At 55.8% G+C, this 27,949-nt stretch overlaps 1 protein-coding gene across 6 annotated transcripts in view; it reads right to left on the reverse strand.

The window, feature by feature from the left end:
• WNT3 (Wnt family member 3) overlaps positions 1-27,188 on the reverse strand; it is a 47,512-nt gene extending 20,324 nt beyond the window's left edge. For 2 of the 6 annotated variants that reach the window (XM_045489325.1, XM_045489330.1), the window contains exon 1: positions 26,935-27,188. In XM_045489325.1, the coding sequence (XP_045345281.1) occupies positions 26,935-27,014 (80 nt within the window). In that variant the 5' untranslated portion in view covers positions 27,015-27,188. Of the gene's footprint in view, positions 1-7,574; positions 10,311-26,934 lie in introns of those variants that run through there. The other 4 variants (XM_045489324.1, XM_045489329.1, XM_045489326.1 and 1 more) reach the window with 3 other exon arrangements.
• Between the last annotated feature and the right edge of the window lie 761 nt (positions 27,189-27,949).

Consider the following 27,949-nt stretch of genomic DNA (forward strand, 5'->3'; position numbering starts at 1 on the left):
AGACGAAAGAAAGAGGAGGAGGGTGGGGGGACAGGGGTTGTCCCCTTCAGCCAAACTGGGAGGCAGGGCTCAGAGCGGGATGGTCAGACCTGGGGAGAAGGAAAGGAGGGTGAGGACTGGGAAGAAGTTGGGGGGGGGGGCGGTGGGGGAGAGGCCTGACAGAGGCTGGGGGGTAGATCGGGGAGAAGGTGAGGAGAATGGAGGGAGGGAGTTTCTGCAGCTCTGACCTGTCGGTGGGTCTCCTCAGGGCTGTGTCCTCCCTCGGCACCCTGAGAGGACAGTGAGCTGGGGGTACCCTCCTTCCGGCAGGTATGGGCCCAGGAGGACTCACTGGGGGGCACGGAAGTGCCTGAGCCCAGGTGGGTGTCCAGGCCCAGGGCCTCGCCCCTCAGACTCTCCAAGGGTCTCCCAAGAGGCACTAGGACCACAGGTGGACAAATGCTTACAGGTGACCACAGAGGGGGAAGCCGCTCCCAGGGCCACCTGCTTGGCCACACCATCTCGTACTTGTTCGACAGAGTCCTGCCTTCACAGGCGGAAGCTGCGGCCCAGCCTCTGCCCTCGGACACACAAAGGGTTTCACGCTGTCTCCAGATGAGGCGACTGAGGCCCAAAGACACGAAATGACTAGCTGGGGCTCGCCACACTCCTGCCTCTCAGTTTGGGGCGACTCTTTGACAGCTCCCTCCCAATGGGTCCAGTCACTCCAAACCGAAAGAGGCAAAGCATTCCAGAAACCGTGGCGGGACCAGGGGTCTCTGGGCGCTCACCGGTACAAGGTAGGTGTTTCATAAAAACCTGCTGAATAAAACTGTCTGCCCGAGGAGATTCCCTGCTGGTCTCTTGTCAGTTGGAGGAGGCCCAGGTTACCCTAGAAAGGCTTTAGAAGCATTCTGTGAACAGCCACACGTGTTAATTATTCCATCCCAGTACCAGGCCGTCGAACGTCGAAGCTGGATGGGGTCTTGGACACCATTAGTCCGCTTCCTCGGGGGAAACTGAGGCCCAGAGGGGCAGTGTGACTTGCCCGGATTTCCTCCACTGGTTGGAGGCAGCACAGGGAGTCAGCTCAGGCCTCGGGACCCTAGCCGGAACTCTCTCTTACACTGTGCAGTCCCTTCTCGAAGCCTCAGGTCCCCGGGCTGGGGCCCCATTCAGTACATGTGTACCGGGCGCCCGGCGCGTATAAGATGCAGCCACCGCCGTCCTCGGAGGCCCCCACCCTGGTCCAGGGCAGACATCCCCGCAGGTGACCACGGTAGCAGCGGAGTGTGACAAATCTCATTCAGGCTGGAAGCCACAGGGGTGGGAAGGCTGAGGGAAAGGGGCTGTGAGCGGGGAATCCATCTTCAAAGGGGTCACCTTGGAGCTGGGCCTTGCAGATGAGTTCAGCTGGGACAACTTTGACCCCTGGATCCCGGCCACCTGTGTCTTCCGTCTCCCCCTTCCACCAATCCGATTTCCGAGGTAAACTCTTCCTAAACCACGTTGGCATCTTTAGCTCGTTTCAGTCTGAGAACATTCTCTCCTTCCAGCTCCTCCAGCCCCTAAGTTATTATAGAAGACAGAAGATGGGGAAGGAGGGCCCCACAGGGCCAGGTTGCTCGTTCTGAGAAGTCGAGTCCGCTGGTTCCCAGGCCAGGATGTTGCTGGGTTCGCATACACTACCTTCAAGAAAGTTCTGGTAAAAGACAAGACAGAGCCTGCCCGGCCCTCCTGTTCGCGTTGGATTCTTTTCCATCCATCGAGGTTCGATTTTAAGACCCCCTCTTCATGGTGCAGTTTGAACTGCTCCCTCTGGGTATTTCCCAGTTCTTCTACCCACCCCGGGGCGGGGGGGGGGGGGCCGCTTAAACACATTCCATTGAACTGGCCACTGGCTCCCTGTCTCGCCACTGAAACTAGTTTGTCGAGAGGATGAATGACGTCACTCGTTTGTGCGCGGTGGGCAGTGTGTCCACCTCACCAGAGGTCCAGCGCCCCTGCTCCTGCGGCCACACCGAGCGCTCCCCCTGACTCGCCTGGCCCTTCTCACCTCCTCAGGTCCCGCAGGCCGCCATCAGGACGAGCTGAGGGCAGGGGATGGCCCTACCGGTTCTCTGGGCCTTCTTACTCAGCTGCTGGCCCTACCGTCCAGAAATCCTTTGTTTGAATCTTAGGAAGAAGCCCGGGAGGGAACACGGAAAACAGAATCGCTCGGCTGAGATTCCCTCTCACGGCATCTCCCCGGGGCTCCCCTGTCAGCTTGGTGGGTGTCGTCTCTCAACGAACGCGTATGCTAGGTCAAGCCCAGTGCTGGGTGCTGGGGGCACAGACAAGTGTGGGGGGCGCCCCTCATCTTGCCAGAACTCCCAGCGGAGCCTGGGGGCTGCCCCCAGATACCCCACGCTCCTCCGCTACGGGGACCCAGAGGCCCAGCCACCCCGCTTCACACCCAGACAGCACTGATCGCACACACTGGGGAAGGCTGGGCTCTCGAGGACTTCCCCTACATCAACCATCCCACCTCTGCTCCCTCACCCCGCCTTTCAGAGGCCCCGAGGATGAGCATTTACCAGCTGGTTGCCACCAGCCAGGGATACAGGCCGCAGGACTGTGGCGCAGAGATCACTTGGGGTGGTTTTGAAAAACACAGACACGTGGGATCCAAAGCCAGCCCCGCTGAATCAGATTTTCTGGGGAGGCGTCCAGAAAACTGGATCATTAAAAACCTCCCCCAGAGTGTGACAATAGCACGGTAAGAGATGACGCAACGTTCGGTAGCCGGGCCCCCTGCAGGACGTTCTCTGGTCAAGGACGGACATTTGACCTGAATCTCCCCAGGCTTTGAGAAGTAACTGTCACCCAGTCAGGAAACAGGAAGGATAGAGGAACAAACCAAACGACACGATAGGGAAGCAGCCAGACAAATCGAGAATGTGGAGCGGCACACAGGGCTGAGGCCTGAACTTTCTAGAAGTCCATGTCATTTTTAAAAAGTGTGTGTGTGTGTGTGTGTGTGTGTGCACGCACGTGTGTTGGGGCGTTGGGGTAGACGCTTTAGATTAAAATAAACTTCAGAGACATAACAGTCAAATAATTGGAACCTAGTGTGAAAATCCTAACAAGGAAGGCATTCTGAGGATTACTGGGGAAATCTGAATCCTCAGGAATCATGATAAATTTTGTTAAGTGTGATATGGTATATGGCCACAGGGGTTTATCCTTACATTTTGGAAATACAGGGGTGAAGAGTCATCATGACTGTATTACTTGGAAATGGTTCAGCAAAAAAAAAAAAAAAAAAACCCACGCCAAACTTGGGGCAGGGGTCGTTTGGGGGGGGGGGGGTGACGGGTGGGGCAACGGTGGCAAAACGTAAAACAGTTGAACTAGAAGGTGTGTATATGTGTGCTCCTTGTAGTATTTTTTTGTTTTCTGGATGAACAGTTTTCATCATAAAACTTTGAAGGAACGATAACAATAAAAATTCCTCCCAACCGGGGACTGCTGGCCACAGCCGCATCGGGCTCGGATCCGAACCCCTAGACCTCAGGGAGCTGGGACCCACGGGGCAGGTGCGCATGACAGGGCGTGGGCGGTGGGGGCTCGCCGAGACTCCACGAGGTCACCGAGGCTCCTGGGCTCTCTGGGCGCCGCTGGCTGCCTGGCTTTCAAAGTGGGTATTTCCACCACGTTCCCAGGAGCGCGTCCCCCCACGGCGCCGAGCCCGTGCAGGTGAAACAGCCCTGAGCGGCCCCTGGACTTCCCCACTCTGCCTAGGGAGGCTCCACGCAAGTTCAAAGCGGTGGCTGCCCCTCCCCCTCGCCCCTTTCCCCATCTGCAGAGGAAGCAGCCGGAGCGAGCCTCAACATCTTCCCCTGCGCCCCCCTCTTCCCCCTCCCCAATTCACCAGTCCTGAGTCCTGCAGCCAACTCCTCTGCGGGGGTCCTTGCGTTCATTCCCTCTGCCCTTTCTTCTCAAGGGGCTCATTGCCACGGGCGCCTCGACTGGGGTTTGCAAACATCTACTGAGCACCTGTTAGGAGCTGTGTCCCGGGTCCACCGCAGACCTGTGCGGGACCTCGTGACATGTTCCAGCACTCCGAGGGGTGGATCACTGCTTCTCAAGCCTGGCTGAGCGTCAGATGGCCCCGGGGGAGCTTCCAGCTGCGGAGGCCCAGCCCCACCCCCAGAGAAACAGATGGAACAGGCCTGGGTGCCCCCTCCTCTCGGCTTGTCCTCCACCTTAAGGGGAGGAGACTGGGTGGAGGCTGTCCTAGCGTCCTGGGTCACAGACAAGGCTCAGACCCCGCCCAGGGTGGTGGTGGTAGGGGTGGGGGTGGGGGGGCTGACTCCCTACCATCCACTTTCAGGGGCCCCACCTCTCTTTCTCCTAGGAATAGTCCATTCTTTCCAGCCACCGGTGTTTCCACCTTCCTCCCCCGAAAGAGCCCTCCCTCGACATCCCTTCTCCTGGGCTCTCGACAAATCTCCTCTTCACAGCGAGGGAGGAAGCAAAACTTTTTTGACCCAGCAGCAGCACACCATAAAAAGTGTTTGGGCGTGTCCTTCCAGACACGCACGCACACACACACACACACACACACACACCTTGGGTCTACAGCACTGGCCGGCCAGCCACCATGCTCGTATTTTGTGTGCCTTACAAAACACGCGCTAACATTCGCTGGGAAAAGACGAGATAAAAAGTCTATTTCAAGAGAGATCACTTCCCCCTGCGGCCTGACGCTTTTTCTGGTGACCCTCTTCCGAGCTTTCAGTCCTGCTGCCCTTGGGTTTTTTCTGCCTTTATTTCCCCTTCTTCCTGCATCTCAACTTGTTCTTAGCCTTGCGGCAGTGTGAATGTTGTGAGCCTGTGGAAACTCTCTTGCAGAGATGTACCACACCAACTCTCTTGGGGTTCAAGGTACCGAAGGCACCAAGGCCTTCTCCCGCTGGGGGTCCACATCTTCCTCGATTCTTGCCCACAGCTACCCCTTTGGGGTTTTTTGGTTGTTGCTGTGTTTTGTTTTTTTGTCTAGGACTTCGAGCTCCCCAGTCATCTCTCGCTGGAATGCCTTCTCTCCACAAGTCCATGGTAGAGTCCCACTCACCTCCTCTGGGTCTGTCCTCACCTCCTGCCATGTCAACCTCAGCTCACTGCCTGCACCCACCCTGTCCAGGCCCACACCAGTGCTGGGGCCACGGGGAATTTCTATATTTTTAGTTCTGTGTGCTAGTCATATTCATGACAAAAGTAGGAAGAAATTTCTTCCAGGAAGAAACACACGTGAGGCAGAAGAGATAAAATCACACAACACACACACACACACACACACACACACACACACACGTAGCATACATTTAAAGCAAAACAAAGAAACATTTTCTCTACAAATAGGATGTGTGTTCAACCCGAGGGGCAAAATGTCAAAGCATATTAGCTCCCGTCAAGGTTCCCTCGGGAGTCACCCTGGCCTGAGAGGAGGCCCGAGTCACCACAAGCAAGAGGAGGTGCCCACACAGCACAGGGGAGATGAGCTAATGGGGACACTCAGAGCTATAAGTGAAATAAAGAGGAATGCCTGTCCAGGTATATGCCCAATGGTGGAAAAGAGAATGTAGGGTGTATTTACTTGGGTAAAGATGTCTCATAAGGTCAGGAGGAAAGAAATTACTGAATTCTGTAAGTAAGGTAGTGAGGGGACCAAGTTACTGGGGCGCTCAGACTGGTTATTATTGTGAATAATAATAGCTCACATTTATGGAGCCCTGGCTGGTGCCAGGAGCCATGTAAAGCACGTTACGTAGAATATATCGTTTAATTTGCCAAAGAACCCACTGAGGTTATAATTACCCCCATCTGACGGAACGACATGGGTTCCGAGAGGCTGAGCAAACTTCTCTGGGGTCACGCAGCTAGGACATGGTGGCACCGAGTGGCTCATAAAGCAACGAGGGGACACGTTTCTCAGGACAGAGTCTGTACGGAGCATGTCGATGGAGGGCTGGGAGACGAGGAGAAGGAAATTTGTACTCAAGTCTATCCTGCCACTCAGGCTGTAAACCCAACACTGGGGTCCCTGCCTATTGGTCTGCCTTCTTTTCCATGTTGTAATGGACCTCCCGTTCTTGAAGTCGACTTGTCTGGATCTCACAAAGGGCCAGACCCACACTCAAGGCATCCCCCGGTGGGAAAGAAACCTCTGTCTGAGGGCTGGAGGGATTTGTGGGTAAGACAGGACATGTGAATTCAGGATCTCTCCCAGGAGGCGTCCCAGAGGGGTCCGGGGAGATGACAAACGCTCCAGCACCTTCCACTGGGGAAAGCATTTCCCCACCCAGCGCCTTGGTTAATTCCCTCAACAGCCCTGAGAGATGGATACGGTCTCCACTTTACAAATAAGGACACTGAGCCTCAGACAGGGGGCGAGTAAGTGAAGGTGAGGTGGGGTCTTCTGAGGTGGATTTTTATGCCCTGAGAGAAAAGGAAGAGGAAGGGGACTTTTGGGACATTGATGTGACTCAGAAAGACCAAAACCCAAGGAGCAAAGAGGGAAGGAAGCGGGGACTGAGGTCCCAGCTGACGAGTTTAGACCCTGCAGGCAGTGAAGTGGGGACCAGGGCCGTTCCCCCTGAAAAAAGCCTGTTGGAGCTGGAAGGTAATTTGGCACAAAACCAAGGCCCAGTCTCTGTAGCCCAGACTGGGAGTTCAGTTGGGATCCCAAGGGCTGAGGGGCCAAAGAACTCAGCCAACCGTGATAAGGGGCTCTTCCCCATCTTCACGGAATTCTGGTTCCCCTTCATTCACAGAACACACTACACCACCACGGAGAGGCGGAAATCATAAATTCACCCCCTCGGCAACTTCTCACACCAGTCAAGCTTTTGATAGACCAACCAGCCCATAGATTCCTGGGAACTCCCTCCTCTTTCCGGGCCAGACAGTTCTTAGCCTCACTTCTCTCGGTCCCTCGGCCAAACTCACTGACTGCTTCCACTCGTGGGTGCCTTTGCCTTGTGACATGTGATGGGCAACCTCATCTAATTAGCTCACCGCCATCCCTCGGAGCCGCCATTTTGGCTCTCGTGGCCTCTCCTCAGGTGCTGACGGAGCAGCTGCTCCCCTGCCTGGAATGCAGCCCCCCGACCTTCTCTGCTCCAAGATAAACAGCCCGTGGCGTTGCTCGTCTTAAACCTCCTACATTCACGCCATCCCACCAGCCCTTCCCTCATGCTTCCATCGCACTCATATTATATCGCGAGACCCGGGATGATGGCCAGGCTAAAGCCCTGGCCACTCTGGAAAAAAGGAAGACAGTCAACCCCATGACTCCTGGGGTTCTCCTCTTAAGTGGAGAAGAATGGAGTCGGCCTACAGGGTCTGAGAAGGCCAGCTGGCACGTGGGGAAAGGGATTCCAGCATATTCTCCCCAGCCGTCAGGGATGGCCCCCCCCAGTCCTGATGCCCTCTCATAACCATCCGTCTTCCACCTGGACAACCTGCCTGGATAAAAGCGAGCACAGATGTCCTGCCTGCAAACATTTCCTGGGCACACACAGGGCCCTGGGCAAGGCGCCGGGAGCGGTGACAACCAAATTGGCTTCTGCCAGTTCTGCAGCATTGCTGATTCACAGGTGATTTTTTTTTTTTCCTGCGTATTCTCCCCATCCTGCCTCAACATCTTTGTGTCCCTGCGTCTGCCACGAAGGCGATGGCGCCCCCCAGGCCTCTCAAAGAACTCATTCTCGCTCGCTTACACTCGCTCTCGTCTGTGCACACGCGCACTTCCGATCCGCCCGTGCAGTGCCTTGGATTCCCATCTTTTGGGAAGGACGGAGGGTAAAAGAGCCCATCGGGTTCTCAGTGGGGGCGATCGTAGGTGAGGAGGTAGGGGAGGTGCCCCGGGGTAACGCAGATGATCCGGCTGCCCGGATTCCTGGTCCCTGAGATGATGCACGGAGAGCTCACATCACAGTCCCTGGTTACTGTGGTTCCCGGCACCAGCACAGGCCAGCACTGCCCTCCGTGGCGGGCATATTTCATGTGCTTTACACACATTAACTCACATAGTCCCCCAACAACCTGGTAAGGAAGATACTGTTATCACCCCCGGCTGGCTAGGGAAACTGAAGTACAGAGATGAAGTAATTTGCCTGAGGTGACCCGGGTAGTTAGAGACTCATCCAGTCTGGCTCCAAAGCCTGCAGGTTTAACCACAGTGTTCTAGATCCCTCTGGAAGGAGTCAGAGGAGAGATGTCATTCAGCAACCAGGGACTGTGTACCCACTTGTGGGGAATACAGAGAGGTGAAGGTGATGTGGTCCCTGCCCTGCAGGGGCTCCCCGTCTCACCGGGAGAGAGACGCCTAAAAAGAAAATTACCAGAGCCTAATGCGGGAGAGTGAGTCATTCCACTGTGGAGAGGGTCTGACACTGGCCAGATAGCAGTGTGTCCCCAGGATACAGTGACCCGGCAGTTTCTGACTGCTTCACAGCTGGATGACCAGCCAATTGACTGACTGTTCAATTCATTCATTCATTCATTCACTCATTCACTCATTCACTCATTCCCGAGTACATGCATTCATTCAATTCAACCCCTCTGGGGTGGTTACTCTGGACCGAAGTAGTTCGCAAAGGATGATTTTTGTACGTCAGAGAGGCGCCTTGTTGGCTAAGTCGGAAGAGCAGGCGACTCTTGATCTTGGGGTTGCGAATTCGAGCCCCGCGTTGGCCGTAGAGATTGCTAAAGCAATTAATTAATTTAAAAAGAAAATACAAAATAGAAAGCAAGAGGAATCACAGCCTGATTGCTGAGAAGAATAAGACCACAAGGACAAACTGACACGTGAAAGGAGCAGGAGAATCTTCCAGATCGTGTTTTCCAAATGAGTAATAGCTGTTATTTGGGGAGAGAGAAGGGACTACCAAGTTCAATACTTTTGGGAAACAGACTAAACAGATGAAAGCAAGGGTCATGCCTGCGGGGCCTGTGTGGCTATTATGCTAATCAATGCTAATATGCTAATGAGCACCATAAACCCCAGGAGGCTAAGAGTAGCAGGTGGCACGTCCCAAGTGGGACAGGGGTAAGAGGCTCACCCACGCATGTCCGAAGCCCTGCTCTGGCCCAAATGCGTGCAGATGAGCTGGGAGCAAGGTGGCGGCAGTTAGGCTGGGAAGGTAGCAGCTCTGAGCTGGATTCTGAAAAATCCTGGGAAGGTTATGGTCAGGCGAAGAAGTGACAGGGAAGAGTTTTCCAGTCGAAGAAGGGGTCCTAAGATCCCTTTATCTTTATAGTAAAGGCCTGAGGAAGTGGGGTTTCACCCCAGGCAAGGCCAAGCCGTGAGGACTGAGGTTCCAGCCAGGACACGGCTGCCGCGTCTGGTTTCCGAGGTGGGTGGAGGTGCTCACGGCTTTGCTTTGCCGAAGGAAGGAGTCCAGGCTTTTGGATAGATTTAGGGGAAACATTCACCTTCTGATCTTCCCTAAAGTGACACCTGGGAGATGTTCTGGCTGTAACTCAGGCACAGAGAGGGCCGGGGGGAAACGGACCCTAGGTCTCATGAGGCTGCCAGGGGGACATCCTGGACGAAGCGGCATTGTTTCTGGAAAGCGAGCGGGCACGTTCACAACCCAGGAGGGCACATTTGAGGAGCACAAGGAATGGTGAGGGGAGGCAGAGAAGAGTAGGCTGGGGCTCCATTAAGCCATGTGCCCCGTCACCGAATGCCAGTGATGCCCTCTGGGCCTCAGGCAGAGAACTCGGGGGGCACGAAGGACCGAAGGGCCAAGTCGGGGATTTGCACCAGTCACACCAGACGCGGGCCGTATGTTCTTCCAAATGCGTGTCCTATGCATCGCCCCGCCCTGCCTCTGCTTCCGCCAGCTCTGGGACCTTAAAAAGGTCCCATCTCTGCACAGGAAGCCCACGGATCACGTTTGGCAGCTGCCAGATTGCCAAAAATGAAGCCATTTGATTCCGAAAGCGTCAGCGACAATGTAGAGCAAAGGTGAGAGTTAGAAATGAGCACAACCTCTTTGAAGAGCTTGGTGTCAACTTGCAAAGGGGGACACTCGCGCATCGTGCAACAGGCACCCCCATGGTCACCCGTCACTCGTGTGCACCCCGAGACACCCGTCCGTTGGCGGGAGATGAATCGGCCAAGTGTGGCGTCGTCGGACGATGGGCTATGACACAGCTGTGAAAGTCAAAGAGCTCCAGTAACACCCAAAACTTAGTTTGAAATTTAGAAACCTACTGTAGAGGGAGAAAAGCATACTACAAAAGACTGCAGACGGCATAACGTCCTTTTTACAACGCTTAAAAAGAAGCAAGATGAAATACATATTGTTTAGGCATTCTTAGCTGGGAAAACTATTATTTAAACAAATTTTTTAATGTTTGTTTTTGAAGGACAGAGCATGAGCTGGGGAGGGGCAGAGAGCGAGGGAGACACAGAATCCGAAGCAGACTCCGGGCTCCGAGCTGTCCGCACAGAGCCCGACGCGGGGCTCAAACTCACGGACCATGAGATCGTAACCTGAGCTGAAGTCACACGCTTAACTGACTGAGCCACTCAGGCGCCCCTCGTGGATATATTTTTTAAAGATGACATATATATATATATATATATATATATATATATATATATATATTTTTTTTTTTTATCAGTGTGCAATCAAAAATATTTTAAAGAACAAAAAGCATTAAGGGGCCTCTCCGTGCCTCAGTTTCTCAACATTCCTTCCCGTGGTCTGGCAGGCCTCTCTCACCTCTCACTGCTGTCCCTGGGACAGCCCGCCTCCTACCCAGGCCTCCTGGTGCCCTCAGCCTAATTGGCTCACGGCACTTGGCAAGGCTGAAATGGCCAGTGTCTACGCCAGTAACCAGAGTCGTATGAAACCCACACAGACCACTGCTTGGAACCCCAGGAAGAACTGACAGCTTCCACATCGGATTTGCCCTTCCCTTCCCAAGAGCTGCAGGCCTCTGTGAGTATTTTGGCCCAACAGGACACCCGGACGTAAGGTCAGGCCAGAGTCCACATTGTATTGGGTCCACCGAGTCACAGACTTTGCCCCATGCCCATCACCCACTTTTCTCTTCAAACAGGTTAAATTGCTTGGGACAAAACAGCATAGAGCATACGGTTTTCCCTGAGTGTGGCCTTTTCTGTTTTGGAAGGAATTCAGGTCTTTTCGTTGCACAAATCCGATATAGTTTTATAACCCCTGCTACACTGGAATGACCTTCAGAACATCCTTGATTTAGTCACCATTTATTCCCCTTTAACTCAGCTCCTGTGTATTGTTTCATTTCATCTTGGCATCTGCCCTGAGGTCAGAAAATTCTACCCCCGTTGTACAGACGAACAAACCGAGACTCAGGGATTTTTTAAGAAGCCACCCAAACTTCCAGAGCAACTAAGTAGCACCTCTGAGATTCACGCTACGGCCAATTTGACCCCTCTTTCTGGAACACCAGGCTGCCTTCCAGCACAGAGGCTTTGAGGCTCAGGGCTGGACACTCTGAGGAATCACAGAGTCGGGGGAAGCGCTGTCCCAGAGAGTGGGAACCAGCCGAAACCGGACGTGAGCTTGCTTGGGAAGGAGCCTCCGGCCCGTCGGCCACCAATCAGCAGAATTAGCAGCTGTGCTCCTGCATTATTCAGGGTGATGTGGGAGGCTCACTAGGGGTATGAAGACATTTCAGGGGAATCCTGCTCTCAAAGGGCCGACTCTCTAGTCGGGGAGGCCGGGCAGATGTACGTGAAGGGCTCAGTGAGAATTCAAGAGAGTACGTGAAAAGTGCCAGCAGGCTATCTCGGGACGGCCTCACAGAGGCTCTGAGCATCCAGCCGGGGCTGGAAGGCTGAGCCCGTGAGTGGCCTGTGACTCTCAGCAGTGTCCCCTTCACTCCACGACTCGTCTCAGAGGACCCACTGCATGCCCCCTGCCGTGCTTGGGGACGTGGGTTCAAAGGCGACCGAGAGCTGGTCCTGCCCACAGGGGCCTCCAGTCTAGTCGATGAAAGGGCTCCAGGCGGAAGGGGGTGAGCCGGGGCCGGGGCCGAAGGAGGGCCACCCAGACACAATGTTGCCTGAACTGGGCTTTCAAAGATAAACATAAGTTTGAAGAGGTCCTTCCAAAGGAAGGCAGGGCCGAGCATAGAGGCCTGGAGGTATGAGGCAGTGTGAGGACAACACAGACAGTAAAACAAGATCAAGGATAGCAAAATGCGTGGACACCAGACCCCACGCTAAGTCCCACGCGTGTTATGTCCTTTACTCCTCATTTTACGTGAGAAATGAGAGTAACCCTCATTTTGCAGAGAAAACTGAGGTTCAGAGAGTTTCGGGTCACCCGGCTACTACAGGCAGAACCATCTAGGTAGAGCTCAGGACTGCCGTCCCCCAAGCTCACACTCTCACCCATGCAAGGAAAAGTAGGTCATGGGGAGGGGGTGGGAGTGGGCCATGGGCTAGGTGGGGGGTTCGGGAGGGGCTGGAACGTGCAGGGCATCACAGGCCGTGCCCGGGAGGAGGCACAACAGAACGGCCAGCTGAACGTGCTTCTGATGGGGCCGGTTAAAAATGACAAAACCGAGCAAACATGAAGGAGGCTCCTTCGAGGCTCAGGAGGGGTGAAGACAACGTTCCAGCTTAACGAGAAGGGACTTGAAGGTGCGAGGTGACCCCAGACGCGGAGGAGCTGGAGGTGTTGCCCGCGCAGAAGGCAGTCGACCTGCTAAGGTGGAAAGGGCAGACGATGCAAAGTTGGAGGAAGCAAGCCTTCTCCCCGATTCTCAGGCTGGGGCGGCCCCCGGGCCTGCGTGAGAGCGTAAGCAGAGGCCCTTCTACCAGTGCCCAACGTGTAAAGATTTCGTATCGGGTCAACAAACTGTTAAATATGATGTGTTCCCGTTCAACTCAGTGAGCTCTCCACTTTTACCTTCTATACTTTCCCGTGTGTATACTCTAATCGTGAGTTAAAAAGTCATTCTCGGGGCGCCTGGGTGGCTCAGTCTTAACCGACTTCGGCTCAGGTCATGAACTCGCGGTTCGTGGGTTCGAGCCCCGCGTCAGGCTCTGTGCTGACAGCTCGGGGCCCGGAGCCTGCTCCGGATTCTGTGTCTCCCTCTCTCTCTGCCCCTAACCGATCACACTGTCTGTCTGTCTCTCCCTCTGTCTCAAAAATAAATAAACATTAAAAAAAAAAAAAAAAAAAAGTCATTCTCTCATCCTTGTTCACCACCTGAAAGGCTGGGTTCTCCACGGAGTTTTATGCTAGAAAACATGGTGGGGGTGCGGAGGGCGCCTGGCTGGCTCAGTCAGTAGAGCATGTGACTCTTGATCACGGGGTCGTGAGTTCGAGCCCCACGTGGGATGTAGAGATGACTTAGATAAATAAATAATGTAAATAAGAAAAAAAGAAAACAGTGACAAGGGGAGAGCCAGCCCCCAGCCTGCTGTCTGCCCATCTCTATTCTATCGCACACTGGACACCCCAAAAGAACCTCCAAGCCCCCATGCACCGTCCCTGCCAATGGCCTCTCCTGGTTACCGCTTGCGCCCCGGGGCACCCACACCAGCAACACCGGCAGTATGGTCTGCCTTGACAGGCTGAAATCCAGACAAAGGTCTGCACCGCCCAGAAGCAGGCTCACGGCCATTTGGGCAAGAAAGTCCAGGGGCTTGAGTACCCAGAGCATTGGTTGGGGGTCGGAGAGTGTGGGCTCTGGGTGGGTACAGCCCCTTGGGCCCCAGACCCCATGCCCGGTGCGGAGGGACACGGCCTCAAGACACTTGAGCGGAGCCCTCTAAGTTGAAGGGTCTGGCAGGACTCCTTCACCCCGGTCTAAAGGCAGGTTGTGTGACTCACATAACTTGCAAAAGGATGTAGAGAAGCTGGAGAGAGACTGGAAGGGGAAGAGCAAGGTGGCCAAAGGCGTGCGGGAGACCGGGCCACCCGGGAAGGGTTGTTCCGGAGAAGGGAAGACTCAGAGAGAAATGCACCCCTGTCCTGGAGGCAAACTGGAAATCTACAGTGCAGCTCAGGTCCCCAGCAGGACAAACAAGAGAATCTGGGCTTGGACTAAGCCAGGAAAGACTGCAGTGAGACCTAAGGAGGAACTTCCTGACTCTCAGGATGTGGGGTGGTGTCACTGGAAGGCCTGCGAGGCCTGGCGGGCCTGGCTACAGGCGGTTTGTGCTGTGGTTGGAGCTCCCGGGCTGGCCAGCCGTGGAGGCCGGGGCGATGGGTGGGCTCTCTTGGGACCTCAGTTTTGTCATCTGTAGCATGGGGATAACGAGAGTATCTGCCTCCTGAGATCGTGGCAGGGGATGAGTTAAAGTGTGTGCGGGGGCGCCCGGTGGCTCGGTGGGTTAAGCATTCGACTCTTGATTTCAGCTGGGGTCCTGATCTCACGGCTCGTGTGTTCAAGTCCCACACGGGGCTCTGTGTTGACATCGCGGAGCCTGCACGGGATCTTTCTCTTCCCCTCTCTCTCTCCCCTTCCTCTGCTCAAGCTCGCGCTCTAAATAAATAAACAAAACAAACTTTAAAAAGTTTTATAAAAGAGGGGCGCCTGGGTGGCTCAGTGGGTTGAGCGTCTGACTTCGGCTCAGGTCACGATGTTGCCGGTCAGAGTTCGAGCCCCGAGTCGGGCTCTGCGCTGACAGCTCAGAGCCCGGAGCCTGTTTCGGATTCTGTGTCTCCCTCTCTTTCTCTGCCCCCTCCCCCGCTTGTGCTATCTCTCCCTCTCTCTCTCTCTCAAAAATAAATACACTTTCAATTTTTTAAAAATTTTATAAAAGAAATAAAAATGAAGTGTGTGCTCTGTTTCCTCAGCATACACCGTCCACGATGAATTATCAGCTGCCCGTGACCTGCCTCCCCTGCTTGCTCCCTAGCTCCCTCCTCAGGCTCCGGCAGCCTCAGCTGTCTCACACACAAAATAGGGAGGAAGGTGCGGTCGGCTGCAAGGACGGTGGCGACGTCCTACACGCCATTCTTCCTGATAGCTGGGGCAGGCTCCAGAGTCTCTTTCTTTGCAGAAGCTTCCGTTAAAATGGAGGTCCACCCGGCCTGTGGTTGGGCGTCCTCTTTCCTAACATCAAGGGGCTGAGTGGGTTGGTCTCCAGAGGTGCTGCCCAGGGCAGAAGCAGGGGAGGGGAGAAGTGACACAGAGCCGAGAGGACTCCTTGCCGGCAGATGGGGGAGGCCCGCCTGGCCCCCCAGGCCAGCTCCCCTCCTTGGAGATCTGTCGGTAGGTGGGGGCTTGGCACCTTCCAAGCCAAGCCAGTGTCGCCAATGGGAGAGGCCTGGCTGGCGGAGAGGGGCCCTGGTGCTCATGCGGCGTGACCTTGGGCCTGGCCTCCTCCCGCTCGGCCTCCCTCCCCACCGTGCCTTTTAGCGATAGCTGTTCTCCCGGTGGCTGCTGGGGAGTGGGAGCATCCCAGCTGGAGAGACGGGGTGGATGCGACCGGGGCATCCTGTCACCTGCAGAATGGCAGCAATGGCACTGGCTGGCTTCCAGGGCAAGGGGAGGTGGGAGGAACCAGATATGAAGGGAGCCAGGGCAGGGGAAAAGCAGACTCATTGGCCGGAAACAAGAGAGCTTCCCATTTCAAGTTTCGAATTAAGCAGCTCATGACAAAAGAAAAGATGGTCACTTACCCAAAGACAAGATTTTAATAGATTTCTGGTGGAGGGGGAGCCGATGATAAAGAAGTAGAAACTGATCAGAATTCTTACCACCCAACCCCCTGATAGAGCAAAACTACCACCCCCCCCCCCACCACCACGCCTCCCGGAGAGAAAGAGAGAGCATGAGCAGGGGAGGGGCAGAGGGAGAAGGAGATTGAGAATCTTAAGCAGGCTCCACTCCCAGAGCGGAGCCCAACTCGGAGTTCGATCTCACAACCGTGAGATGTGACCTGGGCCAAAATCAAAAGTCGGAATCACTTGAGGCCGGCTGGCTCAGTCGGTTGAGCCTCCGACTTCGGCTCAGGACACCATCGCACGGGGCGCAGGTTCCAGTCCCATGTTGGGCTCTGTGCTGGCAACTCAGAGCCTGGAGCTGGCTTTGGATTCTGTGTCTCTGTCTCTCTCTCCAAAATAAATAAACATTAAAAAAAAAAAAAAAAAAAAAAAAAAAAAAAAAGCCGGCCGCTTAACTGACTGAGCCACCCGGGCGCTCCAGGGCAAGATTTTTAAAAAATGTATGTGTGCCTTGCCATTTCCAGAAAGGATTTGATAGCAACCGTTTATTCCAAAGACAACAAATGTTTATTGAGCAACTACTCTGTACTTGCCAGGCACAGAGGATACAGCCAGTGTGCAAGATGGTGCGTACCCTTAAGGAGCTTGTACTACAAAACACACAGGATTAAATAATAACCTTAAAACCAGAAAATCAGGATCAAGGTGAAGAAGACAAATATGCCAAGTCAGGGCCAAGGATTGAACTCCAAGTTTGACTCTGGGTTACCTAACAGCCAGGACATAAAGGGAAATATACTTCATCTGAAAGGAGAGATCATGCTTGTCCTCAGGGAGGAATAAAGTTGAATACTGAATTGTGAAGATGGGGTGAAAAATCAGTTGAATCAGATACACTAACGTGAGAATTGGTTTGGCGCGAAGGATTCTGTCCGATTGCTTTCTGGGATGTGTATGACAAAGGTCGGGCGCGAAGGGGCAGAAGGGACTAAACAGAAGGATCAAACTTAGAGCTGGAACTCTGTTTCACAGGTGAGAAAAATGAAGGCTCAGAAAGCAGGGATTTGCCCAAGCACCCTGCGCCCATCCCAGGGGTGACAAAACGGTCGCCTGGCCTCTAATGCCCACACCCAGCTAGCCCAGCTTGAAGACCTGTGGAAAGTTCGCCAGTGACTAGCGCACATCCTCATCTAAGGGACCTCCCAGAGTTTCAGAAATAGTATCAATAGACCCAAAGTAGCAGCTTGCCATTTGAAGGTCACATGTAATCTGGCCTCAAAGCCATCCTTTGGGGAATAAGGTAGAACATGAATAGGTAAATTCTTGCCCCAAATAAGAAGTCAGCTTTTGAGCCTGAGCGGTGGGAGAGAGAAAAAGCTTTGGGCCCGATAGGATGTGGATTCCAAATACAGGCTGCGTGACCAGAGTCCCCAACTGCAGAGTGGGGTGAGATTTTTTCTAGAAGACCATGACGTATGTATGGGAACCAGCACACAAACACCACCAACAAACACTCACCTAATCCTGGGGGGGAGAAACACGTCCCACCAAATGGGAGTTTAAAACTAAAGATTTAGGTTCCCAAGTATAGCATGAGCTGGTGAGGGTGAGGGGGGTGTGGAGGGAGAGAGATCACAGATGGACAAAGTTTTCAAACGGACCTGGGATGGACAATCTAATCCCAGGGGAGCGGAGACTCTAGGGACAAGGCTCAGACAGCAGCCTGCTCAGGTCTGGGCTCCCACCCCGCTGTTCAGGGCTGTTGGCCACATGGCCTGAGCCAGGGGGACCTGAGCGGAGCAGGGCAGGCTGACCACTGGCCAAGGGGAAGCAGGTCCGGCTGCCTTTCAAAGTCAGCAGAAGCCAGGTGCTCCGAGCCTCAGGTCACACCGGCAGGTGGGGTTTGTATCCGTTCGGCCCATTCAGTCTGCTCGTGACACCGTCGCGAGGCACGATGCAGCTGGGACTCTCAGAAACACCTTTTGGCCCTGTGCCTTGAGAGAGCGCATCACACACGGCACAGAGCCGTGTTTGTTTACTGACCCCTACTAGATGCCGGGCACTGGTGGGGGGCAGTTACAAGGGGACTACAACACAGATTCTCCCTCGAGGGGGGCATCTGTAGGACGAAAATAAGACACCCAAAGCCCATGGCAGAAGACAGTGGGAACTTTGGCGCGTCTGCTTGTAGGGACAGAGAGTGAAGGCATTTTCCCCGCTTAGGAGGACATCGCTTTGGAAATCTAGGAGGGCTTCCCGAGGGAAGAGGGTTTTGATCTGGGTCCAAGACAAAGTGGAATTTCAGCCGTTGAGTGTGGGGAAGGGAGGCTGGGGGTGACGAGGTATTTCCTCGAACAGGCACAGAGGACCTGGCCGGGGGCGGGGGGGAGGGGGGGAGGAGGGGGGCGTGCTCCCGGAGGCTTATGAAACTACTACCAAGTAGGTGGGCAGAAGCCAAATCCTAGGGAGCCTCCGTGCCAGACGAGAAGTGGGGAGCCACAGGAGGTGTTAGAGCAGGGGAGAGGCCCTCAGAAATGCCAGTTAGGAAGCTACGTGGCGAGGAGCTGGGCAGGAGGCAGGAGGCTAGTTGACTGGCACTGCCACAAACCCCTATTTGCATTCCTAGTGGCCCTGCGAGGAGAGAGGGGGAGAGAGAGGAGAGATCGGTTTTTCTCGCTGGCCAGGCTGGCTCCGTCAGATAAGTGGGACTCCTCGCCCAGGGGCAGGTTTCACCCAACAGCCCTCCCAACAGACTGGGTGCTTGGTCCTTACCACCCCCAACACGCATGTGCGCACGCACACATGTACGCGGGCAAGCACACTTGGCCCCCGGTCTTTCCAGCCTCGCTCGAGTGAACGGCCCTTATGCAGGCGATGACCTGGTGACCACAGGCCTCAGAAGAGCCCTCTACTCTTACCCCCACTTCACTTCCACCCACGTCTCCCACTTTTGCGTGTCGCTGCTTAGAAATCCTGCTCTGTGCCGGCCGAGCCCCGGTCAGGCCTCTGGTCTCCGCGTTAGGTGGGGAGGGCTCCCGTGTCCCGTACTACACGCTATGGACCCGGGCATGTCTTGCGGCCACTTGGCCTCAACCTCTGCCCCTCCCTGGGGGACTCCTCACTGAGCTTCACGAAGCCCCCAGGAAGGAGCGGAGATGCCCGTATCCAGCCCCATTTCTTCCTCCTCTGCGGAAAATACCAACTCCTCAGGCTCAGACAGTCCTGCTGGGTTCGCGCTTAGCACCCTCTGAGCAGGGGCCGCATCTTACTCCTCTTCTCTGGTAGGACCGGCAGTGATGCTAACTTCTCTGGAAGGAACCTGACGCTACTCAAAGGGCTTCGTAAAGACCACTGCTTCCGAAGCTCTTGGCAGCCCTACGGGTAGGCGGGGCGAGTGATCGTGTTATTATCGTCACTCACTTTGCAGATGAGAAAACCGAGGCCTGGGAGGGTTCGAGACGCATCCATGACCTCACGGCTGGATGAGTATAAAGTTTTGTGCTCACTACTCCCCACCCTGCCCCGAGATCAACTCTCGGTGATGAACCCCCCCCTCCACCAGGCAGCTAGCTAATGCAAATCGCTGGGTGATCAGAATCCGGGACTGAAATCTCAGAGCTGGAAGTCCGAGGCCAACAGCTCGCCCAAGTCCCTTATTTCCTGAGGTCCACAACAGTGAAGGGACTGGCCTAATGTCAGACCACAACGAGTGGCAGAGCCAGGTCTCGGGACCCCCAACTCACGGGGCCGGAAACCTCCCGCCATCCCACACTGCCCCCTCTTGTCCTCCAGCATGCTTCTGGGTCTCCATCCTTGCCCTAGATGTATGGGTGTGCCTGACATTTCTGGAATTCACTCCACACACATAATGAGGCCATTTTGAGAAGGCCCGCCTCAGGGGGAACCAGAGAGCTGTCTAGTGTCCCCATCCTGACCCCTGCCAACTCCTCCCGGCTGTACATGCCGAGCTGCAAAACAGATAAATAGACTCTATCGGTCCGGGCTACCCTCCCACCCTGCCCCCGACACACCTTTCTAGCCTCCAGAACTAGAGGTGGGGCTTAGGGGTTCAGAGCCACGATGAGACTGCACGGGAACCAAGAAGTAGCAGAGAGATGTCAGGCTGCCACACGGGTCAGCGTTCACAGGGAATCCAGATGTCACCACAGCAAGTAACTCAGCAGAAGGGGGGGATTGCTTGTCAACAGTGCAGAAGTAATTTTCGCTTTAGCAGTAGAAGTGTGGTGGCCCTGATACGTTGGTTTAATATGAGGATAGCAAAGTTCCTCTCCCTCTGATACAAAGCTGACCCTGCCTGGAGAGCCCTCTGGATCTGAGGCAGACATTGTGCCCACATGGCACAGGTTGTCGGGCACTCAAGAACTGGGTTTCAACCGCTCAGCATCAACCCTGGTCCCTAGTCCCCAGCCCACGGCTCGCTGAAAAACCGAACAACCTAAAAGGAACATACTTGAAGGAAGGATCCAGAAGCAGCAGTAGGATAGGGCACCGGCGGGAAAGTGTGGGGTCGGTACCTTCAGGAAGATTCTAGAAACCCTTTGCCTTCGTCTGGGTTAGCTGTTCACCTGCCCAGAAGCAGGGGAGAGAGGAAGTGATCCTCCCCAGGGCGGTCCTCTTTCCCAGCCCCCTCTGTAGGCCAGACTCCCTGGAGGAGTCCCAGGAGATGGGACTCTGGCCTCTTCCCTTTTCCTCCCCCTCCTCCAGCCCCAGAAGTTCTTCCTGCTCTCCTGGCCTAGGCTTGCATTGACAATAGGGAATTCCTTCTCTGGGAGCAGGAAAAAGAGGGGACACTGCTTGGACCTGGGGCAGCTATGGGGACAAGGCCTGGAAGGGGAGGGGGTAAAAGTCGATCCTCTGCTGCCGCCCCACTCGTCCCCCCACCCCCCCCCCACCCCCCCAAACCAAAGAATGTAATTAAGCAGCCGCTTCGGCCAGGAGCCAAGCTTTCTGCCTTCCGTCTATAAATCACCTTCTGAATCATCTCTCGGCTCCTGGAGGAGCAACTTCTGTGCTCCGGCTGCTCCAGGCGGCCCCGGTGCCACTCCCCCTGTGAGCCCGCCTCCCCCACCCCTCCCCAGCCCGGCCCAGGCTCGAGGTGGCTCCAGGTCCCAGCTGGAAATGGCAGTGGCTGCAAGTCCCACAGACTGTGGGGTGGGAGGAGGGCCAGGGAGGCTTCGGTGCCCTCTCTTCCTACCCTTCCTGGGCAAGCCAAGAGCCGAGGTTAGGTCAGCCTGGCCGAACTCCATCAAGCGAAGAATAAAGCTACAGTCAGGGCGCCTGGCTGGCTCGGTCGGAAGAGCGTGTGAGCAACTCTCTGTCTCAGGGTTGTGAGTTCGAGCCCCATGTTGGTTGCAAAGATTACTAAACAAATAAAATAAATAATAATAACAATAAACTTAAAAAAGAAGAAGAAGAAAGCAACAGGCTCATGGTCACCAGTGCCAAGTATAATGGGCAAGCTGACCTCTGAAGATGAGAAAACAAAGCCAGGTGAGTCCAACCTGGGAGGGCTTCTTGGAAGAGGCAAGTTAGCTTGCAGATGGGGTGTAAGTAACTAACATTTACCAGGTACTTTCTGTATGCCAGGCATTGTTCTAAGAACTTGATATGTATCCACTCAGTTAATCTTCACAACAGCCGTGAGGTAGAAGCAATCACTATTCTCATTTTATAAATGGGGAAACTGAGGCTCGGAGAGGTTAACTTGCCCTAGGTTACCCAGGTAGTACGTGAAAAAGCCGGATGTGAACGTGAGCAGCCTGGCCTGGCAGGAGAGGAGCTGCCCGCTTTGGGGCTGAGGTCAGACGGGGCTGCAGAAGGGGCTAGGCTGCCTGAGGCAGGCTCTGAATGTCTGACTGGGCCTGGGAGGGGTGGGGGGTGAGGGTGGGGGAAGGTGGCTCTGGGGCCACCTGGGGCTGATGTTTCTCAGCAATGTATCAGTCCCCGCCATAGCCCTGTGAACTCCGGGGTAGAACGGATCCCTCCCGGTAAGGAACACGAAGCCCGAAGCCCGGAGGGGAGTCAGGGACTCAAAGCACAGAGGAGAAAAGGAACTCATCCTAGGTCACACAGGAGAACTCAGAACTCAGACAAAAGTCTCCCCACTCAGCTCTAACCACTTCCTGGCACTCACGAAAACATAACGGTGTAGACGTAATTCCCGGATGGCCCTAACCTTTGAGGGAGGGGTTAGGCATACCTCCTCTCCCAGTTAGGGACAGAGGTAGAGAATGTCTCTCCCTCCTTGGTGGCTTTAGAAGGATTCTGTGGCTTTTACAGAAGGGTGGGTGGAAAAGGCTGGAACACCAGCTCCCCCTCCCTCCCTGGGCTCACTGCCTTCTGAGGCCAGGAAATTCTTCCTTTTCCCCACTCTCCCTGGAAGAGTCTGTTAGCTCCAACCTCCTCTGAGAAAAGTCACCTCTCCTGCCCTGACTCAAAGCTCCTAGTGTCCTGCCCAGACCTATTCAAAGTCTAGAGAAAACCCCAAGGTCAGAGCTCTCTTCCCCTTCTGGAGCGTCCATATTAGCTTCTCCATCCTCCACCTGCCCAAGTACCTTCAGGTTTTTTTTTTTAACATTAAGTTCTGCAGTGAGGTGGATTAGAGATGCTTGCTTGCCTGAATCTACCTTTGGGGACCTCCACCTAGAGCCCTCTTGCTCTGCCTCAGTTTCTCCACCTTTATCAGTTATTGAGCACGTGCCCAGATGCCAGAGTGTGGGTGCCGGCGGGGTCTGGCTGGGTTTGTCACCACGGAAAGCTGCAGGGAGGGAGAGTGTCCACTAAAGAACTTCCTGCCTTTTTCGACCCCCCCCCCCCACACACACAAAAGGTCTTCCTACCAGGCAGCTGTCTCAGATCTCGGGACCCCAAGATCCCCGGGGTGGGGCTGATGCTCAGGGCCCAGCCTCCACCCATCGCTCGCCCCTTGGCCCCAGAGCTGTCGAAAAATGCTCTGAGGTTCTGGGAGAACTTTCCCTGACTGCTGCCCCTTCCCCACCCCCACCGCAAGCCTTCCCCCCCCCCCCCAATCCTAACTCAGCTCCAGGCTCCTGGTGTTATTATAACATTTGACCTGTTCTTGTTTTTGTTTAAAACAAAACGTGGTCCCATCATAAGAACGCAAACAGATCGGGCCACCAATTTTGCTCCCGCTGGACAGCAAACCCCACCCACAGCGGGGGGGGGGGGGGTGGGCGCGAGGGTTGTAAACTCACTTCCAAAAGACCCGGATTAATTTCCCCGCCACATTCCCCCAGGGAGAGGCCTGCCCTGGAAGGGAGACCACCCGGTTCAAGCCCGGCCATCGGATCTGCCCATCTGTCTGTCTGTCTGTCTGTCTGTGGGATCAACAGCCTCCAGCCAGCTCAGCTCCTCGCCAGCCCCAGCCCCAGCCAGCTGTAATTCCTGCCTGTTACAAGTGTTAACACCTGGCCTGGGGCCTTCCTCCCCCGCAGTCTCCAGGTGCCTCCTTGGGCCCAGCCCACTGACCCCCACGGGGTTTGACTGAACATGTTCACAAGCCTCTGAAAGGCGGGTGGAGGCGGGAGCGCGGTGGGGAGGCAGCGGGACACCTGACAGGGGAAACTGAGGCAGGAACTAGGGCAGCCACTTGAGTGGGGAAGTAGGTCCCGGACGGTGGAGAGAAAACTCAGGTGTCTTATTTCCTAGCTCCCTGCCCTTGACTTCGGCAGAACGCTTCCCCCTGCCACCACCCCCGCCCCCCAACCCCGGCTGGGAGGAGGCAGGGCAGGCTGGTGAGCCCTGAGTGAGAGATGAGGACACAGGCGCCCATATGGGTGGGTCACAAAGAGGCAGGGCGTGCACCTGACCCCCGGGTAGGGCCCCTTCCATCAGGGCCTCTGTCTCTGGAATGCAGCAGGGCCCTAGGATGGGTCCTAATAAGGGAGTTCATTTTTCCCCCAAGAGGGAGAAGAAAGACAAGTTCCTCCAGCAGGCGCTAACTGGGACTGACAAGAAGAATTCTAGAATCCAGGGCTGCTGTCACCGCTTCCTGTCCCAGCTCTACCACTACCTGGCTGTAAAGCCCCGGAGCACATCTCTTCCTTCCACGAGCCCCCGTCTGAGGCCCTTATAAGGGCTCTACTTTCTGGTCCGCCTTTTCTCAGGGCTGGGGCCCGGGCGGCACAGGCCGCAGGGGGCTGGGGGCGCCTTCCTGGAGGGGTGGCATGGACAGGAATCCCCGCTAACAGCTTCCCCCTGCAAATCCTCCTGGGGAATGTGTGAGCTGGGTGGGCCAAAGAGGGCAGGCGATGCTGGGCTCAGACGCTCAAAGACCTGGAATCCGACTGACCGCCCTGGAGGCAGAGTGGGAACAGGAATCTGAGGCCTGTCCACTCTATGGTCCCCGTCCCAGGCCCGGCCCCAGCTCTGAGAAGGCGACTTACCCTCCATCCCAGTCCCAAGACCAAAGACAAATGGCCTGAGAGGGGAGGGCTGCTGACCACAGTCCTCAGGCAGACAGGATGAGCTCGCGCCAGGGAGGGCCCTGTACCCTGCCCCACACCGCCCAGCCCGCGACCCTCGGTCAGCTGTGTCCCCAGCAGTTTCCTCGTCAGACCTTTGTCTCCTGCTGGACCGCCCCTCCAGGACCATGGACACCCACCAAGCACCCAAGCTCGGACGTCACTCACACCAGTAAGTCATAGGTCCGCGAACATATCCACATCCGTGGGCCCAGCCAGTGACTTGAGGGCAGGGTCACAGGCGGACCCACTCACAGCCTCACACTCATACTTACAAGCACAATCAGGTCATGGCCATGAGCACTGATATCCATGCACAAAGACAGCTGTGGGGCTTTCCCCTTACACCGTCATGAAGGCATGCGCGCACACGCACGCACACACGCACACACACACACACACACACACACACACACACACACACAACAGTCGCATGCCCAGTCATGAACACAGTCATGCATAGTGTCACAAGCAGACACAGGTGCTGACCTTTACGTGAGCATAGACACTTCTAGACTTTCTCTGTCTCATACACACATACACACACACATCCTAGAATCAGCTACTTGCTGTCACTGGTCTATAGGGGCACAGCACACCCTGTCACAGCCATGGATCCCCCCATCTCACATGAGTTCACATCCATGGTCGCCCAGCGGCAGGCACAGACTCTTCCATATACAGATACTAGTATACATTTGACACCTCTCAGGATCATAGACCTAGAACACACACACACACACACACACACACACACACACACACACCCCTCTCCTCTGCTCAGACAAAGCAGCATCCCTGTCCCCCCCAGTCCCTCCCCGCTAGCCCCCAAACAAGCCGTGTGCCCAGCATTATGTCAGGGAAGATGTCCTGGCTTTCCAGGTTTTTCCAAATCTTCCTATCTAGGTGTTCCCCAACACACCATTACACATGAGACACCCCACACACAACCCTTCCCCACAGGCACTGCCCGGGGAAGTGCCCTCCTCCAGTTAATGGGGTAGGGGACCTAGTCTCTCTTCCTCGCCCCTGCAGCCAGTGGGGCTCCAAACATTCTCTTCCATACCCTCCCCCCCTAGTAGTCCCCAGGAAGGCAAAGAACAGCATGGCCTTGGCCCAGGGATGGAAAGAGGGTCAGAAAGGGCTGGAAAGGCAGGACTGGTTTAGGCAGAGCCCCCAACCTGGAATCCCTGTCTGCCCCAGCCGCCCCTTGGACTTCTTTCCGCACAGGAGGCCTCAGGCCAGCCCGAAGCTGCGGGAAGGATGGGTTGGGCAGAAGAAAGACTTTCCCTTGGGTATATGTCCTGGTAGCAACTCTCAGCACCCTCTCCACACGGACCCTTGGCCATGCCCTGCTCCTGCCCCCGTCCCGGCCCCCAAATGCTACTGTCCCCAAACGACCGGAGACAGACCCAGGGTGTGGCCCCGGAATCCTGCTGGCTCTGCTCCCCCTACCTTGGGCTGGGGAGGGGGCGGCCAGTCAGGGAAAGGGGGACACGCAGGTGGCATTCCTCTCTGACACTCACCCCAGGGGCCACGGGCCCTCTTCTCGCTCCTGGACCCCAAATTCTTCCTCCTCACCTCCCACCCCCCAGGCCAAGGCTCTCCTACGTCCAGGAGGGTAAGATTCTTTAATTAAAGTTTTCCGGAATGCAGGGGGCTGGAGACTGAGGACAGGCGGGGTATAATTTAGAGAGCTGGTTTCAGTGTGTCTTTCCCCTCTGGCCTCTGGGACCTGCCGGGGGCGGTGGGGCTGCTTGGAAAACAAGGGGACTCCCGGGAACTAGGGCTCCCAGAGGGCTGTTTATTCCCTGGTCAGTCCCCCCATCCACGCACACCCCCCTAAACACCGCGCCTGGTTTCCCAGCCTTATTTACTAAAAATGTCTTTTGTATCCGCATTTCTCGGGGACAGAATTCTCCTTTCCCTCTCTCCCTTTCTCCTCGGTCCTCGGTTTTCCAAAAGGAACGAATTTGACATGGAGAATCGGGGTTTTGGTCAAAGCACAAACCCACCCCCTCCCAAACCACTACATTTTCAAAGAGCCCCCCCTTTTGCCAGGATGGACAAACACGAAATGTATAAAATCCGAATTCAATGGCATCTCGATCAGCAAATACCATATTCACTTCTGAGGCTCAAGATTAATCTAGAGCAGAGTGGGGAGAATCTGATGAAATCCCCCCTGCTCCCCTACCCCGGGGATCCCTGAAGCCATCGGGGTCTGAAATCTGAAGGCAAAACGGGGTTATTGTGGGGAAATCTCTTGATGGAGGCGCCGGCGGAGCGGGGGGTGGCAATGAAGAAACAGGATGATTTTGCCCATGAAGACCCCAAAATGGAGAAGAGGAGTGGCTGGGCCCCGGGGACAGCGCTGGATTTCCAGAAACCCAACTGCAAGCAAATGGAGGGTCTTCAGGCCCCCCAGATTGGGACGGGCGAAGGGTTAGGATTTAAGAATCAGAGACCTTCTGAGCCGGGGAAAGTCCTCCAGCCTCTGTAGCGAGTAGCAGGGAAAATGGTGATTATCAGAAAAGCCAGGAGTTGGATTCTGAAGGCGACACCAGCAGAAAATCCAGGAGGGGTGGGCGAGTGGGGGGCTGGAGGGAGGCAAGGAGAAAAAAGCCGCAGCCCACCCCCGGCCGGCGCGCCCCCCCCCCCCACCTCCCCGGGACTCGGCGGAGAAATCGGGCCGCGGGCAGACAAGAGGCGAGTCTTACCACCAAATTGGGTAGCCGGCGAGGACCCTGGTGCCACAGAGCAGGAGGCCGAGGAGCAGCCCGAGCAGGTGGGGCTCCATTAGAAGCGGCGCCGAGGAGGAAGTTTGCCCGCGACCATGAAGAGGGGGAGCGACGCCCCCAATAGTTGGAACAAAGTCCACTTGAGATTGGAAATGACTTTCGGGCTTGTCAGAAGCGCACCTCCACCCGCAGCCGCCCCCCTCCCGAGCCCAGCGCGGAGCAGCCGGGTTTGAGGATGTCAGCGAGCAGCCAATCAGCGCCCGCGGCCTAAGGTAAGAGATGAGTCTGTAGTTCAGCTTGTCAATCATGCGCCCCTCCCGCCCGGCCCACGAGTCGGGCTCCGGGAAGGGCATCGCCCAGCAAACTTGGGCGAAGCCCGCGCCCCGGACACAGTGGGAACTTGGCGGGGGGCGGGAGGGGCCGGCACGTTGGACCCTCTGCTGGCCCGGGACTGCCGCGGCCCCCCGCCAGCCAGGTTTAAGAAGCTGGGGCTTTGGCCGGGGCGTTCACGTGGTGCAGGGTTGGCGTGGGCATTGATGGGTGGCTCCTTTTCTCTCGGGGGACCGTGACCCCTCTGGACTCGGGCGTGTGAGAAATCGAGAGTAGAAAGCACAGAGATGTTTCCAGAAGCCTCGCTCGGCCAGGACGGGATCCGAGGGTCTCGGAGGGGGTTGGGAAATACAACCCCTCCCAGCCTCCAGCCTCCGGAGCCGGAGAGCCGGCCGGCCACTCGACCCCAGCCGCAGGAGGTCGCTTCCCGGGTGTCCGAGAGGCGCGCAGAAGGGTCCGCGGAGGCTCGAAGGTCTGGCTGCGGGCGGCGCCGGGGGACGGAGCTGAGTGTCATTTGAGTCTTTTGTCAGGGATCAGATCGGTATCGGGACCTCCTGCTGCCTTTGCATTTCCTGCAACTGACACCAGCGGCCAGTTGCATTTCCTGCTCGCGGAGCCGGGTCACTTTCTCCTCCACGAGGGGTTCAGGCCTGGCCTCCAGCTC

The sequence above is a fragment of the Leopardus geoffroyi genome, chromosome E1 (genome assembly GCF_018350155.1).
Source record: "Leopardus geoffroyi isolate Oge1 chromosome E1, O.geoffroyi_Oge1_pat1.0, whole genome shotgun sequence".
NCBI classification, from domain to species: domain Eukaryota; kingdom Metazoa; phylum Chordata; class Mammalia; order Carnivora; family Felidae; genus Leopardus; species Leopardus geoffroyi.